General features: G+C 44.1%; 1 protein-coding gene across 1 annotated transcript in view; it reads left to right on the plus strand.

Annotated features, from left to right (window-relative positions):
• The first annotated feature begins 1,220 nt into the window (after window positions 1–1,220).
• The window catches only part of VWC2 (von Willebrand factor C domain containing 2), a 214,625-nt gene continuing 196,281 nt past the window's right edge, over window positions 1,221–19,564 (plus strand). The window contains exon 1 of the mRNA XM_004389143.1: window positions 1,221–2,028. Within this exon, the coding sequence (XP_004389200.1) occupies window positions 1,324–2,028 (705 nt within the window). The 5' untranslated portion in view covers window positions 1,221–1,323. The remainder of the gene's footprint in view (window positions 2,029–19,564) is intronic.

A 19,564-nucleotide genomic window follows, 5' to 3' on the forward strand; every position in this document is an offset into this window, starting at 1 on the left:
GGAAGCTCCCCCACCCCCCCGCACCAAGTTTGTAAATACGGGTGGATTCTCCAGGAGCTGAGGTTTGCTGGCCCTGGGCTGGGGGTCAGCAGAAGGCGGGGAAGACCCGAGCTCTAATGGGGAATCGGAAGGGGGGGAACAGAGAAGCCCTGGCAGGCGCCAGAGTGTTGAACACATTTTACCCAAGATGAAGGGAAAAGAGGCTAGATTGCCCGCACACCCTGCTGTGTCTTGGGCTCTTACTGCCCCTTTGGGGTCAGAAACTTTGGGATCCAGAGGGCCGTGGGAGGCCAGGAGAGTGAGTGGAGCTCGCCGGTATCCCGCACCCTTGATCCCCAACCACTCCTCCCCACACACACACCTCTCGGTGCTGCCCTGGGCATGTTTCCTCCAATGCCACGACCCCCTCCGGGGTAAAATCAACTCCAGTACTGAGCGCTGTGGTTCGCTGCATCGCCCCGAATCGCTGAGCGGCGGACCGGGTGCCGGTGGCCGATGGCACAGCCAAATCCTCCAGGGGCCCCCACCAGGCCGCCTGGGGAAGGGCCCAGGCATCCTCCTGGGCAGCAAAGGTTGGGGAAGAGGTGAGGAGGGAGGCATCTGCTGCCTTGGCGAAAGGCATTAAAAAAGTTGTTGAAAATGAATCACGGGATCCTAGGAGAAGCTTTGTATTTTTCCTCTCATCCCCCTCCCCCTTTTTTCCCCAAATAATCCTCTAAAGCAAGAGAGGTAGGGTTCCCTTGTATCTCCCCCACACATTCGTCTTTCTCTAACTCCACTGCGGAATTCACAGTTTAATAACCTTTGAGAACCCAGTGAGGCCAGAAGCTAGGGAGGGGCACCCATGTGCCTGAATTATGTGGCTCTTATCTGAGCTCTATAAGGAGCGCGGGCCCAGCTATCGTTCGGGAGCCACTGCTGGTCTGCATCCCCCATGGCCATGCAGCCACCCTGGACCGTCTAAAATAGTACTAATGACAGAAGGAAATACTGTTGTTAGGTGTTTTCCTTAGACTTGACTTCTGTAAACCCATGCACAGTTTTTGATCCTCTAAGAAAACTGTGTGCTCCATGATGGGCATGTCCCCACTCCCAGGGGTCCAGATCTTTAATCTAGAGCGAGGCCAGAGCCTAGCAGCGCTGGGCCAGGGTGCCGGGCCGTGGCGGGCCGCGGAGCGCGTGGACCCTGGGGCTCAGTTTTGGTGTTGTTCTTTCAGCAGGGACAGCGGCTCCCGGCTGGCGGCGGCGCATCCCCAGGCTGTGAATGCGACTCGCCTCTCCGCAGCGCTCCCCGCCCGCCCGCCCGCCAGGACGTGGTAGGGGATGCCCAGTTCCACGGCGATGGCAGTTGGCGCGCTCTCCAGTTCCCTTCTGGTCACCTGCTGCCTGATGGTGGCTCTGTGCAGTCCAAGCATTCCTCTGGAGAAGCTGGCCCAGGCACCTGAGCAGCAGGGCCAGGAGAAGCGCGAGCACGCGTCTCGGGACAGCCCGGGGCGGGTGAGCGAGCTCGGGCGCCCCGCGAGGGACGAGGGAGGCAGCGGTCGGGACTGGAAGAACAAGGGCGGCCGCGGGCTCGCCGGTAGGGAAGCGTGGAGCAAGCAGAAGCAGGCCTGGGCCTCCCAGGGCGGGGGTGCCAAGGCCGGGGACCTACAGTTCCGGCCCCGCGGGGACACCCCGCAGGTGGAGCCCCCGGCCGCCGCCGCTGCCTTGGCCCAGGACGCGGCGAGCCCGGAACTCTCACCCACTCCAGAGCCTCCAGAGGAGTACGCATACCCGGACTACCGCGGCAAAGGCTGCGTGGACGAGAGCGGCTTCGTGTACGCCATCGGGGAGAAGTTCGCGCCGGGCCCCTCGGCCTGCCCGTGTCTGTGCACCGAGGAGGGGCCTCTGTGCGCGCAGCCTGAGTGCCCGCGGCTGCACCCGCGCTGCATCCACGTCGACACGAGCCAGTGCTGCCCGCAGTGCAAGGAGAGGAAGAACTATTGTGAGTTCCGGGGCAAGACCTACCAGACTCTGGAGGAGTTCGTGGTAAGAGGCAAGCGCCAGCCAGGGCACGTTTGCATGTTCCGGGAACGGGAGCGTGGATATGTGTGTTCACCCCTCTTTAAAGAAGTGCTCTCTGGTTGTCAGAGGCAGAGACTGGGCCCCTGTAACAAGACCTCGCTTTTTCAGTGCAGAGATAATCTTTTAAAGCAAGGTTGCTAATCCATATTATTTGATTTGATATTACCTGTAAAAAAGTTTCATTAGGATGAATGAAGTTCGTGGCACTGTCAAACACTCATCCACTGTACTTTTAACATTAATTTACTGTTTCCAATTTACAAGTGTTACCAGGGAAATGCTTACCCTGTTTTCAAACACGGTAATTTACGGTGCCATTTGGGATATATTCTTCAGCTAATAGCTAATTAAGAGAGACTATTCATATAAATAAGCCATTTCCCTAGATTAGGTGTTCAGGACGTCATGGAAATATTCTAAAAATTGAAAGAAAAAATGAAAACTTTTGCTTATTGGGTGCCAAAATATATAATGGTTGGCATAGAAGTCCCATTTATGCTTAAACATGGTTTTATTTCAGATAAGTAGATATAATAATATTAATGGCACCGCCACCTCCTGAATACCTACTGTGTGTTAGGCACCAGGTTGAGTTAAACCTCTTGTCATTCCATACAGTAGATTATCTCTGATCTCCGTTTTATGGAGGGGAGGAAACTGAGGCATGGAATGTCTAAGTAACTTCTTCAAGGCAGCACAGCCATTAAGTAGTAGACTCATGTCATACTAAGCAGTTCTGCTTCAGAGCCCATGCCTTTATCCTCCTTGAAACAAAGCCCCAGTCCCACTGAGGCCCTGATTTGGGTGGAAATGCCTAATCTGAAGGCCCTGCCTCCCCACTAGTGGGCTGAGGGGGAATTGCTGGTAAGTCGTTCCAAACTCAGTGAGGTAGTTGCAGCCCGTGGCCTGCCTATGTTAGCCCATGACATAGCATGCTGGCGATTTCCTTCTCCGACTACAGCGGGAATCCTGGGAACGGAGAGTCCCAAAGCATGGAAGGCCCAGTCCTGGGGTATACTGCTGGGATCCTATAGAGATCCTGAGTCCTGCTGGTTCCATGGCCCTGTGTGTGTTGAGAAGGAATTACCAAATGTAGTAGAGATATAAAGTCAGAAAGTGCAGGAATATGAATGATGTATGGAGTGGAAAGAATGCTGAGACTGAGTCAGGAATTATGGGTTTCCATTCTGGCTTTGGAGCCCTGGTGGTGTAGTGGTTAAGAGCTTGCCTGCTAACCAAAAGGTTAGCAGTTCAAATCTACCAACTGCTCCTTGGAAACCCTATGGGGCAGTTCTACTTTGTCCCATGGGGTCACTTTGAGTCGGAACCGACTCAAGGGCACAGAGCAACAACATTCTGGCTTTACCACTAACCAGCTGTGTGAGTGAAAAAAACACATCTCCCTCTGGGTTCCTTTTTTTCTTACCTGTAATGTAAGGGAGTTGGACCACCTATACCTAAGGCTTATCCAGGCTCTAATATCTTGATTCCCAGAGTAGAGCCATCAAGTCGACCCCAACTCATGGTGACCCCAAGTGTGTCAGAGTAAAACTGTTCTATGGGGTTTTTGGTGGCTGATTTTATTTTATTTTATTTTTTACTTTAACAAACAAATTTATTTTCTCACGTCTTAGGAGGCTAGAAGTCCAAATTCAGGGCACTGGCTCTAGGGGAAGGCTTTCTTTCTGTTGGCTCTGAGGGAAGGTCCTTGTCTCTTTTTAGCTTCTATTCCTCAGTTCCTTGGCGATCTTCATGTGGCGTGTATCTTCCCCTCTGTGCGTCCTTCTCTGTGTCTCATCTGCTCTTTTTATATATCAAGGGTGACTGGTTTAAGACACACCCTACATTGATATGGAAACCCCACTGGCGCAGTGGTCAAGAGCTACGGCTGCCAGCCAAAAGGTCAGCAGCTCATATCCACCAGGCGCCTCCCAGAAACCCTACAAGGCAGCTCCACTCTGTCCCACAGGGCCGTCATGAGTCAGAATTGACTTGAGGGTAGCGGGTTAGTGGGTACATTGATATGGTCTCACTAACATATCAAAGAAAGTCTTATTCCTAAATGAGATTATATCCACATAGGGGTTTAGGATTTACAACACATATTTTGGGAGGAGGGGGGGACACAATTCAATCCATAGCAGTATATTTGAGTCCATTGTGTGGCTATTATGACTATCCATCTCATTAAGGGTTTCCCATGTTTTCGCTGACTAAACAAATGTGATGTCCTTTTCTCGCAGTTGGTCTTTCCTGATGACACATGCAAAGTAAGCAAGCTGAAGTCACCTTCCTTGCTTCTGAGGAGCACTCTGGTTGTATTTTTTCTAAGACTGTTCTTTTGAGGGTCTGCGGTATATTCAGTATCCTTCACTAACACCACAGTTCAAATGCATCAATTCTTCTTCTGTCTTCCTTTTTCATTATCCAGCTTTCACATGCATATGAGGCAATTGAAAAGACCATGGCTTGGTTCAGGCTCACCTTAGTCATTAAAGTGATATCTTTACTTTTAAAACTTTTTAAGAGGTCTTTTGCAGCAGATTTGTCCAATGCAGTACATCATTTGATTTCTTCACTGATGCTTCCACAGACATTGATTGTTGATCCAAGTAGAATGAAATCATTGACAACTTCAGTTTCTTTGCCATTCATCATGATGTTGTTTATCAGTCCAGTTACGAGGATTTTTATTTTCTTCGTGGTCAGACATAATCCATACCGAAGGCTGTAATTTTTGACCTTCATCAGTAAGTGCTTCAAGTCGTCTTCATTTTTGGCAAGCAAGGTTATATCATCTGTGTCTCTCAGGTTGTTATTGAGTCTTCCTCCAATCCTGATGCTCTATTCTTCTTCATATAGTCTGGCAAAATATCTACTATGTGCCGGGCACAGGCACCGCTCTGGACACAGAAGATACAGCAGTGAGCAAAACAGAGTTCCTGCCTTCATGGAGCTTTCATTCCAGGTGGCTGCTTTGGCTTCATGTTGGGCAGGTTGTACTTCCCCTCCACTTGACTTTGGTCTCAGTCACATGACATGCTTTGGCCAATGGGATGTTACTAGATGTGATGCAAGCAGAAACTTGAAACGCACTTTCACAGTTGAGCTTGCCCTCTTGCTTCTGCTATGCCCTGAGAAAGAACATGCTTGGGCTAGCCCTCTAACTCTAGAAGAAGGAGGAGACTCTCAGAGAACAAATTTACTGTAGCTTCCATCAGCTGTCTCCCCGCCAAACATGCCCAAACAAGGACTTGAACCTGGACCCTCATTAAAATCTGATGTCCTGCTGACTGAGCTACCCTGGCATCCTAGATTTTGTCGCTTTTATTACACAGCAATAGCGAACCAACACACAATCCTATGAGCTAAATAGAATTTAACTGAAATGGAAACAGAGTAGCCCACAGTCACACAACTAAAATGCTGAAGAATCAGGATTCACACCCAAAATCCAAAACTCTATTAACTAGAGCATGCAGCCTCTCTAAGCTTTATATTGCTCTTTCCAAAGAATAAACAAAATAAATTTGATTTTTACTTTCATGGGCCTCTCAGTTGAATTTTGCTGTGGTCAGTACCAAAAAAACCAAACCCGCTGTGGTCAAGTCAACTCCGACCCACAGCAACCCCACAGGAGAGAGAAGAACCTCCCCGCAGGGCCCCCAAGAAGTGGCCAGCGGACTCGAACCGCCAACCCCCTGGCCAGCAGCCAAGCTCTCAACCACCGCACCACCAGGGCTCTACCCGTTGCTGTGGAGTAAATTCCGACTTACAGTGACCCTATAGGACAGAGTAGAACTGGCTCGTGGGATTTCCAAGGAGCACCTGGTAGATTCAAACTGCCAACCTTTTGGTTAGCAGCTGTAGCTCTTAACCACTACGCCACCAGGGTTTCCACCAGGGCTCTAGCCCTCCCTAAAAAAGTGTATTCTTTCTCCCATCCAGAAATTTGACTTCCTAGAATCATGCCTTTCCTTTATTCTGTGAGTTCTCAATGTGGCCCACTGATAACAGGAATAAAAAACTAAAACTTGGTTATTCCAAAAATGTAATTTTTTTTTTAAGCTCAAAATTGATCATATATGAAGAGCAAGTACTGGGTACAAGAATATGATGGATAATCATTTCCTCCCCTACTCCAGTGAGTGGCTGATATTTTCGGAAGCAGATTGCCAGGCCTTTCTTCAAGGCTGCTCTGGTTGGATTTGAACCTTCAACCTTTAGGTTAGCAGCCAATTGCGTTAACCATTTGCACCACCCAGGGATTCCATGGGGACAGATAAGTTATTTAATTACTTACAGTTTCTTCACTTCAGCCCTTTGGAGAAACAAAGCAAACTTTGATGAAAGCTTCATAGGAACCAGGCCCTGGCAATTCTGCACGACTAAGACAAGAACCCTGTCCTCAAAATGTGTCCTGTCTACTGGGTACCAGGAAGATACCTCTCCAGATAACTTGAGTGCAGCACAGGAAGTGCTTAGGCAGAGGTGCCCAGGCAGAGGTGCCATGGGTGCTAGAGGAGCCTAGGGGAGGGGCATTCCATTTTGGCCTGGGATGGGGTTGTTAGATGTGGACCCAACAAAGCAATTATCTTGAGTGTTTTGGGGATGTAAGAAAATCTGTTATAAGGTCAAAAGGATGGCTTAACTGGGTGGCACAAACAGTTAAGTGCATGCTTGACTGTTGGCCAAAAAATTGGCAAGTTTGAACGCACCCAGAGGCACCTCAGAAGACAGCCTTGAAGACCTTATGGAGCAGGTCTACTCTAACACACATGAGGTTGTTGTCAGTCAGAATCGACTTGACAACAACTGAGAGCAACAGTAAGGTCAAAGAGAAGCAGTTGGTTTTTAAGTAACAGCATTTGTAGTTCGCACTGTTTATAGTTTCATGAGTCATTTCTTGAAACTGTCCCATGAGGTAGACTGAGGAATTATTAGCATTTTTATCTAAAGAGCCCAAACACATCACAGTATGATCATTAATCTACCCAAGAACACACGGTATAGATGGGGCAGGGAGAGAGAAGAATTGAAACTTCTGTTTTAGTAATTCATTGCTCAGTGCTAGAAGCCATAAAGCTGCCTTGGGTGTGGAGGAGGAGATCTCGTATTTGATTCCTGTTTTCAAAAACTGGTAGTCGGTAGGTAGCATGTGTTTTCAAACTCTGTGGATGAGAGATGATAGCAAGAAAAACGGCATTGGAAAGATTACAATTTTAGGAAAAATCAAGATACCAGTAAAACTATTTTTAGAGTATTAAGTGCATCCTTTATCGTCAAATGACATTTCATTCTTAACTTTCATCCAACAATTACTGGATGTTAGGATACACAAGTATGCATTAATGTTGCAAAGTTGCTATACATTTTTAGGTACATACCTACTCATATGCTATGTGCAGCTACATGAAGGTATTACTGTATTTCATCAAACAAATTTCTAGGCATTCCACTAATTTAGTGTGTTACGTAGTGCACGTCTTTGATGTCTGCATTTTTGTTTCCCTCAGTATACAAAACGGGATCCAACCCTTTGTTGGTGGGGATGTTGGAAGAAAAAATGTAGAAGGACTTGGGGTTAGCTATGTCCAAGGGGTTTGTGGGTTGTAGTCCCGGAGATTTGTTGTGAGAGTCAGGGCACAGTGGTTGTAAAAATATATGCTCTGGGCTTTCCAGGTTTTAGAGAGAGATAAACTGTAGTCTGTAGTTTGCATAGTTCACTGTTTCAAAGTAATAGAAAACAGAAAAAGAAAGTGCTTTCTGTCTGGAGTACTTTGAGCTTCTTTGCAGAAAGTGTAATTCAAATGGAGATTGTGGTACTACAGGGTCATGATGGAGCACTGTTTACAGTAGCATGGAGGCAGAAGGTGGGAGGGAATGGTTCAGACCAGCCTGGTTGTGCCTCAGCCTCTTTCCTGGGGGTGCTCTTTCCTGGTGAGGCGCAGGTCCCTTAAACAGTCTTGCAGAGCCCCTGGTGCTTCATTTCTCTTGGAAACCATCAATGTCTCTACATCCTGAGAGAAGAAATGACTCTGATGGAAGGTGGAGACTCATCGTGGGTATCTGCAGTGAGAAGCCCCTGTAATGCACAGGACACCTGGTTCTGGGGGAGCAGGCTGTGGCCAGAGGCAACTTCACCCTGTCTTCCTATAGTTCCCTTTCCTGGGCACCTGTCCTCTCGATGCCCTTTCTGCCCAATTTCCTCCTTCTTCTAAACCTGCCCACCTCCTCTCCATACTCCTGTTCTTTATCAAAACTCCGCTCCTTATAGCCTTGTTGGTCCCAGCCAGGTGCCACTGGAAGACCTCACTGATTCAATGCAGTACCATTAAGGTGCCGATAATAAGTAGAGTAGTATCCTGATTTCTCCAGGAATGTCTGCAATTTAGATTGTACATCCAAATGAAAAACATAGTTAAAGGTGACATTTTCTCCACTGCCTCTCAAATTATACCAGTTGCACTTCAACTTATACCAGCAGACATCCAACTTTGAATAAGGAAGCCTGGCTTATACATTTTTTTAAAAAATATAAATGAGTGGTATTTTCATCCACTGTCTGCTTCCTAGGGTGGGAATGACCAACCACAGTTGACCTTGTAGAAATGGGCCTAAGTAGATATAAGGAATATGGTGGGAGAAAGGCTGTATTGGTAAGTATGATTGGAAAAAAGAGTTTATAAAGAAGGTACAGGGCAATTGGTAATAAACTACCAGAGAAACGTAATTAAGTGCCCGCACCCATCAGACCCTTCTAATTCTGCGTCTGTCTATTCCATGCTGAATGCCACTTGAGGAGTGGTTGAATGACTTATGTTAATGGTCCTTCCATAATAGACGACTGAAAGATGACAGTGAGGGGCTCCATTGAGCAGTTTAGCATTTCTGAGTTTCACTCGCCCCTGATAACTACCATATAGTCCAGCAGTGTATCATATTTAAAATTTATCCATCAAAAAAAATCATTCCATTTTGAGTAACAAAATAAGTTATTCCCATCACGGGGATCCTGGTCCCCTGGAGGACTGTGAAGGTAGAAATGGAGTCGGCCAGGTTGTTTCAGTGCTTTATAGAACCTAATGGAGTTTGTGCAACTCCCCAAGAAGGCCATATGGGATCACTAAAACTTCACATTTCTTCCCTTTTGGTTGGGATGTCAGTTCATTGTGTCCGTATTGGTTTTCGCAGCTGATCAGGAGCTCTGATTGGCAATCGTATACGCCTTTGAAGAAAAAGAGATGATTAATTATTAATAAATGCTGCTTGCTGGATTATCTTTCAAAGCAGGAGAACTATGGAGCAGGAGCTGATGAAACAGATACTAGTAGGGAAAATGACTTGGGACCACTGAGTTAAACCAAACTCTCAAGGCTTTATTATCCAGACTGTGGTGAATTCCATGTGAAATCTCATTATCTAAAATTGTATTAGTGAAAAACAACCCTGCATGAAATTTGGAATCCAAAGCTCTGTCTAGATAGAACTCTATTGCAATTATGAGTAAGTGTCAGTAAGGGAAAGACATGATTATTCATATGTTTCGTCTAATGATATTCTTTTGGCTGATGTTAACTTAGCCAGAAACAATACTGTTATTATCTGCCTTTGCAAAGTAGAATGAATCAACCTGTGTGAAGTTCACGCTCTTTGCTGTCAGTCAGCCTAATGCATGTGCTGTTGCTGACCTATAAGTTTGTTTGGGTTCTGAGTAAGCACCTCCAGATTTGGGACATCTCAGTTTTTGCCTTTCTCTCTGAAACCATTTAAGCAATAATAATAAAAGATTGGGAGTCCATATGGTTTCTCTGGACCATCCGGATATTTCCCTAACACAGGTGGGGGAAACATAACTTCAATGACTGCTCATTTACGTGTTTCACGTGATATCGTATCTGTAAGCAGGATAGAATTAGTGCCATAGATGTTTGACCTTTTGTAATAGGGAGAAAGAAACTAATATGTATCCAGTGCCTGTATTTTTAATAACTTTTTTTTTTTGTAGTTTACACAACAGACTGATGAGTTGGTGGTATTTTCTTTATTTTAAATTAAAGAAAACTAAGGTTTAAAAAAGTTAAGAAACTGAAGCAAGGTCATAGACCTGTTAAATGGTAGAGCCAGGATTAGAGTTCTATTTTGTCAGACTCTGAAAAATTGTACGCGCTTCAGAATATACCCCAGCCTCTTCATGATCATAGGCTAATGGAGTGTGTACAGGCATACCTCATTTTATTGTGCTTTGCAGATACTGCGCTTTTTACAAATTGAAGGTTTGTGGCAACTCTGGGTTGAGCAAGTCTATAGGTGTCATTTTTCCAATAGCATCTGCTCACTTTGTGTCCCTGTGTCATATTTTGGTAGTTCTCGCAATATTTCAGACTTTTTCATTACTGTTATATCTGTTGTGGTGATCTGTGATCAGTGATCTTTGGTTTATTATTGTAATTGTTTTGGGCCACCACAAACCGTGCCCATGTAAGACGGCAAACTTAATCGATGAATCTTGTGTGTGTTCTGACTGCTCCACCAACCCGCTGTTTCCCCGTCTCTGTCCCTCTCCTTAGGCCTCCCTATTCCCTGAGACACAACAATATTGAAATTAGGCCAGTTAATAACCCTGCAATGGCCTCTAAGTGTTCAAGTGAAAGGAAGAGTCACTTGTCTCTCACTTTAAATCAAAAAGCTAGAAAGGATTAAGCTTAGTGAGGAAGGCACGCAGAAAGCCGAGACAGGCCGAAAACTAGGCCTCTTCTGCCAAACAGTCAAGTTGTGAATGCAAAGGAAAAGTTCTTGAAGGAAATGCAAAGTGCTACTCCAGTGAACACACAAATGATGAAAACAAAACAGCCTTATTACTGATATGGAGAAAGTTTTAGTGGTCTGGATAGAAGAGTAAACCAGCCCCAACGTTCCCGTAAGCTGAAGCCTAGCCCAGAGCAAGGCTGTAACTCTCTTCAGTTCTGTGAGGGCTGAGAGAGGTGAGGAAGCTGCAGAAGAAAAGTTTGAAGCTAGCGGAGGTTGGTTCATGAGGTTTAAGGAAAGAAACTGTCTCCATAGCATAAAAGTGCAAGGTGAAGCAGCAAGTGCTGATGTAGAAGCTGCAGCAAGTTATCCAGAAGATCAAGCTGAGATAATTGATGAAGGTGGTTACACTAAACAACAGATTTTTCAGTATAGATGAAACAGCCTTATTTTGGAAGAAGTTGCCATCTAGAACTTTTCATAGCTAGAGAGGAGAAGTCAGTGCCTGGCTTCAAAGCTTCAAAGGACAGGCTGACTCTCTTATTAGGGGCTAATGCAGCTGGTGACTTTAAGTTGAAGCCAGTGCTCATTTACCGTTCTGAAAATCCTAGGACCCTTAAGAATTTATGCTAAATCTACTCTGCCTGTGCTCTATAAATGGAACAACAGAACCTGGATGACAGCACATCTGTTTACAACACTGTTTACTGAATATTTTAAGCCCACTGTTGAGACCTACTGCTCAGAAAAAAAGATTCCTGTCAAAATATTACTGCTCATTGACAATGCACCTGGTCACCCAAGAGCTCTGATGGAGATGTATGAGGAGATTAACGTTTTCATGCCTGCTGACACAACATCCATTCTGTAGCCCATGGATCAAGGAATAATTTTGACTTTCAAGTCTTATTATTTAAGAAATACATTTTGTAAGGCTGTAGCTGCCATAGATAGTGATTCCTCTGATGGATTTGGGCAAAGAAAATTGAAAACCTTCTGGAAAGAATTCACCATTTTAGATGCTGTCTTAGTCATCTAGTGCTGCTATAACAGAAATACCACAAGTGGATGGCTTTAACAAAGAGAAATTTATTCTCTCACAGTCCAGTAGGCTACAACTCCAAATTCAGGGCATCAGCTCCAGGGGAAGGCTTTCTCTCTCTGTCGGCCTTCTCATCAGTGTTCCCCCAGACTAAGAGCTTCTCTCTGCAGGGACCCTGATCCAGAGGACACGCTTTGCTCCGGGCACTGCTTTCAAGAGATAAAAGGTGGTGCAGGCCACACCCCAGGGAAACTCCCTTTACATTGGATCAGGGATGTGACCTGAGTAAGGGTAGTGTTACAATTCCACTCTAATCCTCTTTAACGTAAAATAAGTGTTAATCTGATATATGTATGTACACATATATTATACACACATATATGTGTGTATCTATATATATAGATATTGTGTGTATCTATATCGTGTGTGTGTATCTACATCTATATATAGAGAGAGCTACATATATAGATACACACAAACACCCAGTAAAACTGACTTTCAGGAATGAGTTTGAACTAAAGATAGTTTCAGATAAGCAAAAATAAAGAACTTATCACCAAAAAGGGGCCCTGGTGGCACACTGGTTAAGCGTTTGGCTGCTAACCAAAAGGTATAGTCTCGCCATCCTTGCTTCTACGGAGCATTCTGGTTGTACTTCTTCCAAGACAGATTTGTTTGTTCTTTTGGCAGTCCGTGGTATATTAAATATTCTTTGCCAACACCACGATTCAAAGGTGTCAGTTCTTCTTCCGTCTTCCTTATTCATTGTCCAGCTCTCGCACGCATATGATGCGATTGAAAATACCATGGCTTGGGTCAGGCGCACCTTAATCTTCCAGGTGACATCTTTGCTTTTCAACACTTTAAAGAGATATTTTGCGGCAGATTTACCCAATGCAATGCATCTTTTGATCTCCTGACTGCTGTTTCCATGGGTGTTCATTGTGGATCCAAGAAAATGAAATCCTTGACATCTTCAGTTCATAGGAGGAGGTCAAAATATCAACAGATATCAGCATTAACAGGAATTTGGAAGAAGTTGATTTCAAACCTCATGGATAACTTTGAGGGGTTTAAGACTTCAGTGGAGGAAGTAACTGCAGATATGCTGGAAATAGCAAGAGAACTAGAATTAGAAGTGGAACCTGAAGATGTGACTGAATTGCTGCAATCTCATGATAAAACTTTAACAGATGAGGAGTTTCTTCTTATGGATGAGCAAAGAAAGTTTCTTGAGATGGAATATACTCCTGGTGAACATGCTGTGAACATTGTTGAAATGACAACAAAGGACTTAGAATATTACATAAACTTAGTCGATAAAGCAGCAGCAGGGTTTGAGAGAACTGACTCCAATTTTGAAAGAAGTTCTACTGTGGGTAAAATGCTATCAAACAGCATCACATGGCTACAGAGAACTCTTTCATGAAAGAAGAAGTCAATTGATGCAGCAAACTTCACTGTCATCTTATTTTAAGAAATTGCCACAGCTGCTCCAACCTTCAGCAGCCACCACCGTGATCCGTCAGCCGCCATCAACCTCAAGGCAAGATCCTCTACCAGCAAAAAGATTACGACTCGCTGAAGGCTCAGATGATGGTTAGCATTTTTTAACAATGAAGTATTTTTGATTAAGGTATGTACATTGTTTTTTTAGACAATGCTATCGCACACTTAATAGACTACAGTATAGTGTAAACCAAAAGCCCATTGCTGTCCAGTCAATTCTGACTCATAAACATAACTTTTATATGCACTGGGAAACCAAAAAAAACACGTGACTCACTTTACTGCGATATTTGCTTCATTGTGATAGTCTAGAACTGAACCCACAATATCTTTGAGGTATACCAGCATTTTGTGTGTGGCAGAGAAAATTTCAGGCACATGGAGAAGGGAAAGCTTATACAGGCATGGAGCAGCTGCTACATGTTCAGTAAACATTGGATCAGTTAGGTTAAATGTTGATTTATGTGGATTTATGTTATCTTTTGGTGGCGCAGTGGTTAAATTCTTGGATGCTAACTGAAACAGTGGTGGTTCAAACCCACCAGAGACTCCATGGAAGAAAAGACCTGGCGATCAGCTCCCGTAAAGATTACAGCTTAGGAAACCCTATGGGACGGTCCTACTCTGTCCTATAGGGTTTCTGCGAGTCAGAATGGACTAAGCAGTACACAACAACAACAACAACAACATGTTATGTTTGTGAGGAATTGCTAGTTCAGTGGTAGAACTCTCACCTTCCATGCAGGAGACTCATATTCTATTCCCAGCCAATGCACTTCATTGCTCAGCCACCACCCAACTGTCATTGGAGACTTGCATGATGCTATGATGCTGAACAGATTTCAGAGGAGCTTCTAGACTAAAATGGACTAGGAAGAAAGACCTGGCAGTCTACTTCTGAAAATCAGCCAGTGAAAACCCTATGGATCACAACAGTCCCATCCAGTTGGGCACAGGGTCCAGCTAACAACAACAAAAACAAATGTTTAACTCAGACCATGTAATCCATTGCTGTCAAGTCGATTCCGACTCATAGGGATCTTATACAAAATAAATGTTTGTGTCCTTCAAAATATGGAATACTGAGTGAAATAAGAACAGAAGTAGTTAGTCCTAGGAGTTCTCGGAGGGCAATTGGGGAGGATTCCAGTGAACAGTGGACAGAGCAGAGAACTCTGCTTCTCCAAATTTGGCAGACTGGTAGCCCAAGACCTAATTGGCCAGAGGAGGTGTCCTGTTTGGATCTTAGCATATTAAGAGATTTGTTTGATTAGTGCCAATATTTAAAAAAATGAGAGGTTCATATAAATTCCCAGATTGGAGATTTCTTGGAAAATGTGAAGACTTGGCAACACAGGGCCCATGTTCCCAGATGGCAGCTATTTGCTGGAGCTGGGCAAGGGCTGTCCCCATAGAAGGGCTTTGCTCTCCATCTGACCACACCCCCATTTGGCACGGGAGTCACCCGCTGCCTGCAGACATAGGAGTATGTAAGGCCTCTCAGTTCACACCCTCTCATTTATAGGTAGTGAAATTCAGCCTTAGAAAATCTGTGCCTTATTCAAGATCATACAGCCAGTTAGTATCAGTGGTGGCTTAGGAACCCAGGTCCCATTCTCCTAAATCCTGTTCTCTTCATTTTGAATTACAGTCTGTGGTGCAGTAGTTAAAGTGATCAACTGCTAACCAGTAGGTTGGTGGTTTGAAACCACCAGCGGCTCCACGGGAGAAAGATGTGGCAGTCTGCTTCCATAAAGATTTACAGCCTTGGAAACCCTATGGGGTTGCTATGAGTTGGAATCAACTCCACGGCAGTGGGTTTTGGTTTTTCTAGAAGTCCATGGACAAGGTGCTTGTAGTCTAAAGACGTTGGTGTGAATCATTGTTCTATTTCATCCTTGTTTACCCTGGACAAATTTCAGAGCCTTATTATTTTTGGTTAAAAAAAAGAAAAAAAGGGTAGTATCCTGCTTATCTCTCACATTATAAGAAGTGAATGAGATAAATGTGGAAGTACTCTGAACCTATTAAGCACTGAACAAATGGGAAAAGGCCTGCTTGTAGAGTTAGTGTGGATTACAGAGTGCATTCTGTTGAGTATGTGTCTTGTGGGGGTGACTTCTCCCTAGAAGGCTTTTTGGTCTCTTTGAGGCCTGCCTGTAGACTTTCTCAGCGGTAGGGAATGACTCTGGGTAGCTGTGTTTCCCCATAAAGCATTTCATTCTCAGATGATGTCTCCAAATCTGGTAAGTCCCAACAGAAAAATTATTCTTGCGTTTATTTATTCAAAAATAGTTTTAGTGGTATGTCCAGGCCCTGTCTTAGACACCAGAGATACAGTTAGAACCACACCACATCCCTCAGGTAAACAGGTAGTGACTATATCACGTGCAGTGCTTTGTAAGGCGCATGTCAAGGGGCTTTATGGGAGTTTGAGGTGGGAGGCCATATTCTAGATGCTATTATTGTTGGTGGTTTATTTTTAAATGACACAGGAGTCCTGGGGCAGAGGTTCTCAGGAAGAGAGCAGGGCTTGCCTCAAAAATGAAAATTACGTGGTTGAGTGAAGGACGTGGCTTTCTGCCCAAGCCTAACTACTCCTGCATCGTACGTTTCTGACCCTGTCGCTGGAAATCCTTCTTGTGGTTTCTCTGTTCCAAGGCTGAGATCCTGCCAGCTGGATCCCACTGCTCCTGTTTCTGTCAGGCACTGGGGTATGGCCAGGATGTAGGCTGTTTTCTGAATCTGCAGAGAAGGATGTTGTCTGGCATCTACCAGTAGCCCCATGAGTTCCTGGGAAGGCCCTACACCGTGGAAATGTATAGAGATTGAAAAGTAAAAGGCATGTGTGGCTCCACATTCCCACTTATGGGAGAAGGTGAGTGCACTTTGAACATGAGGAGACCATGCCTTTCCTGGGAATGTGGAAGACTGCTGTCTTGAGAACCACAAAACCCCGGAAAATCCTAGATAACATATAAAACACATATTTTTAAAAGTATAAGAAAGAGGGTGAAATTAATTCCCAGAGGCCAAAAAATGAGGTGAAAGTCAGAATCCTGGGAGGGTAGGGAGCCTTGATGTGGTGACTGCCTTGGGAACATCTGCTGGTTCCTGGGTCCTGGACATGTGCTCTCCTGGCCGAGCTGGGGCAAGTGACTAAGGCCAGGGCCCCAGGTAGAGAATCAGATCAGACTCCTGAAGCCTGGCTTTCCCAAAAAGCCTGTCTTGCATAGGGCCAATGCAGGGAGACATGCCTGGCTGGGCCTCAGCTCTGTGCAGAGGGAAAAAGAAATGTTTTCCTGAGAAGTTGCAATCTGTCTCATGCATGCTCTCTTAATGCGTATGCAGCCCACATTCATGCTCCCCTGTGTGATCTGAAAGATCCAAGTGCAATGGTTTTGTTTAAAGTGGCCCCAGGTTGGCAATGTCCACAGACATCTGACAGAAGATACACTAGGAAGAATATACCCTCCACTCAAGACACAAAGAATTCCTGCAAATAAGAGTTCCAAGGAATGTAACAATCAATGAATTTTACAAAGCACAGGTGGAAAAGGGTCATTGAAGCAAGAGTCAGCTGAAACAGAAGAAGCAGTGTCAGATCCAGATATGGGATATAAAATGAGTATATTTAATATGCATTCAGAAATAAAATGCTGGCATCAAGTGTGTGGGGAAAGAACTCAGGTGTATTCAAAATACTAGTCACCTTGGAGAAAGAATCAAATAGAAGTTCTATAAATGAATAATGGAGTAGTTAAAGTAATACCCAGTGGGAATGTTTAACAGCACATTGGATCAGATTAAGAGAGCATTTAGTGAACTAGCAGATAAATGCAAAGATGTTAGTAACAAATATAGACATACAGATGGAAAATATGAAAGAGACATATTGCTACATGGAGGACAGAGTGAGAATATCTAATACACATCTGATTACAATTCTAGAAGGAGATGATAGAGAATATGGGAGAAATGAAGCAACAGTGTTGGTGATTATCCAAATGAAAGACACGTATTCTCCAAATCAGGAATCCTAATGACTGATAAATAAAATGTATCCACACTTAGATATATCATAGTGAACCTGCAAAACACCAATGACAATAGAAAGATTTTTAAGAGCAATCAGAAAAAAAAAGATATTACCTCCAAAGTAACACTAATTAGGCTGTCAGCTGACATCAACAGTAGAAAACTCAAATAGAAGAATATTTTATCTTTAAAGAACAAAGAGAAAATAAGTGTTAATCTGATATATATGTGCGTACATATCTGTGTGTATCTATCTATATATATAGATATTGTGTGTATATTGTATGTGTGTATCGATATCTATCTATATATAGATCGATACAGGTATAGATACACACACACAACCACCCAGTACAACTGCCTTTTGGGAATGAGTTTGAACAAAGATAATTTCAGATAAGCAAAAATAAAGAATTTATCACCAAAATGGGGCCCTGGTGGCATACTGGTTAAGTGTTTGGCTGCTTACCAAAAGCTTGGCAGTTTGAACCCACCAGCTGCTCTTTGGGAACCTCATGGGTGCAGTTCTACTCTGTCCTATAAGGTTGTTATGAGTTGGAATCAACTCAACAGCAACGGGTTTAACGAGTTTTATTACCCAAAAGCCCTCACTAAAGAATTTCAAAACAGAATCCAAAGCACAAAATTCAGAAAGAAGGAAAATGATCCCAGAAGCCAAGTTGCAGAGTCAAGAATGAAATAAAACCTGTTGTTTACAGAACTGTAAACCAGTGATTCTCAGCTGGGGGAAATGTTGCCTACCCACCAGGGGACTTTTAGCAATGTCTAGAGACATTGTCACAACTAGGGGAGGGGGCTTTTATTGGCATCCCGTGGGTAGAGGCCAAGAATATTGCTAAGCATCCTACAATGCACAGAACAGCCCCCTGACTATAGGTCCCAGCAGTGCTAAGGTTGAGATCCTGGAATGTGGACTAAATAATGTGCATCTCCAGGATAACTGGAGGTGGAATAAGTATTTCTGTGCCTCGCAGGGGTTGGTCTGTTTTGACCTGAATTTTCAGTTAGGAACTTTATACTTAAACAGGAAAGGTCATTAAATAAAAATTTTAAGTGTTTTTAGGAAAAAAATTACTGGCAAAAACTCAGCTTTTAGTCAATTCGTGAAATGAAATTTTTTGAAATCCACGTGTTTTTGCCCCTCTTGCTGTCTAGGCGGCCCCTTACAGATGACACCAGGCTCCACTCTGCTGTGGACTCTTGTTCATGCCCTGCCTGCAGTAAAGGTCAGAACTCTTCAAAGTGATCTTTCCTTCCTACTTGGCCCTCTTTACCCTTTGGCCACTAGGCAGCTCAGAAATAAATTTTAACTTCAACTCTACCAAATGAACTGGCCCTTCTGTATTGCATGTTTGCTTTCCTCTCATGCTGACACGCTGAACTCTATTTCCGTTTTCCAGCTTTAAAAACAGTTTATTTATATTGGAAAGTTATATATTCAGAGTTTCTTTTTAAAATGGTGTCTTAGTCATCCAGTACTGCTATAACAGAAATGCCACAAGTGGATGGTTTTAATGAAGAGAAGTTTATTTCCTTACAGTAAAGTAGGCTAAAAGTCCAAATTCAGGGTGTCAGCTCCAGGGGAAGGCTTTCTATCTCTCGGCCTTCTCATCAGTGTTCCCCCGGACTAGAAGCTTCTTGGCACAGGGACCCTGATCCAAAGGACGCGCTCTGCTCGCAGCACTGCTTTCTTGATGGTATGAGGTCCCCCTGTCTCTCTGCTCACTTCTGTCTTTTATATCTCAAGAGATTGTCTCAGGACACAATCCAGTGTTGTAGATCAGGTCCTGCCTTACTAACACAACTGCCACCCATCCTCCCTCATTAACATCATAAAGGCAGGTTTACAACATACAGGAAAACCACACAATACCAGGAATCATGGCCTAGTCAAACTGATACACACATTTTTTGGGGGACAGAATTTAAACCATGACAAATGGTATTTCAATATTTTTGTTTTAGGAGGTGGGAAACAAAACAAAGTAATAAAATAAAAAGAAATAAGTAAAACCAATTAGACTTAAGCAAACCATTACTCTTATTTCTTAATTCCTTTTAATGTACCCTGGTTAGAAGTCCCTGGGTGGCACAGAGGTTAAGTGCTTGACGACTAGCTGGAGGTTAGGTGGTTCGAACCCA

This window comes from Trichechus manatus, unplaced genomic scaffold, assembly GCF_000243295.1.
Source record: "Trichechus manatus latirostris isolate Lorelei unplaced genomic scaffold, TriManLat1.0 scaffold00235, whole genome shotgun sequence".
Taxonomy (NCBI): domain Eukaryota; kingdom Metazoa; phylum Chordata; class Mammalia; order Sirenia; family Trichechidae; genus Trichechus; species Trichechus manatus.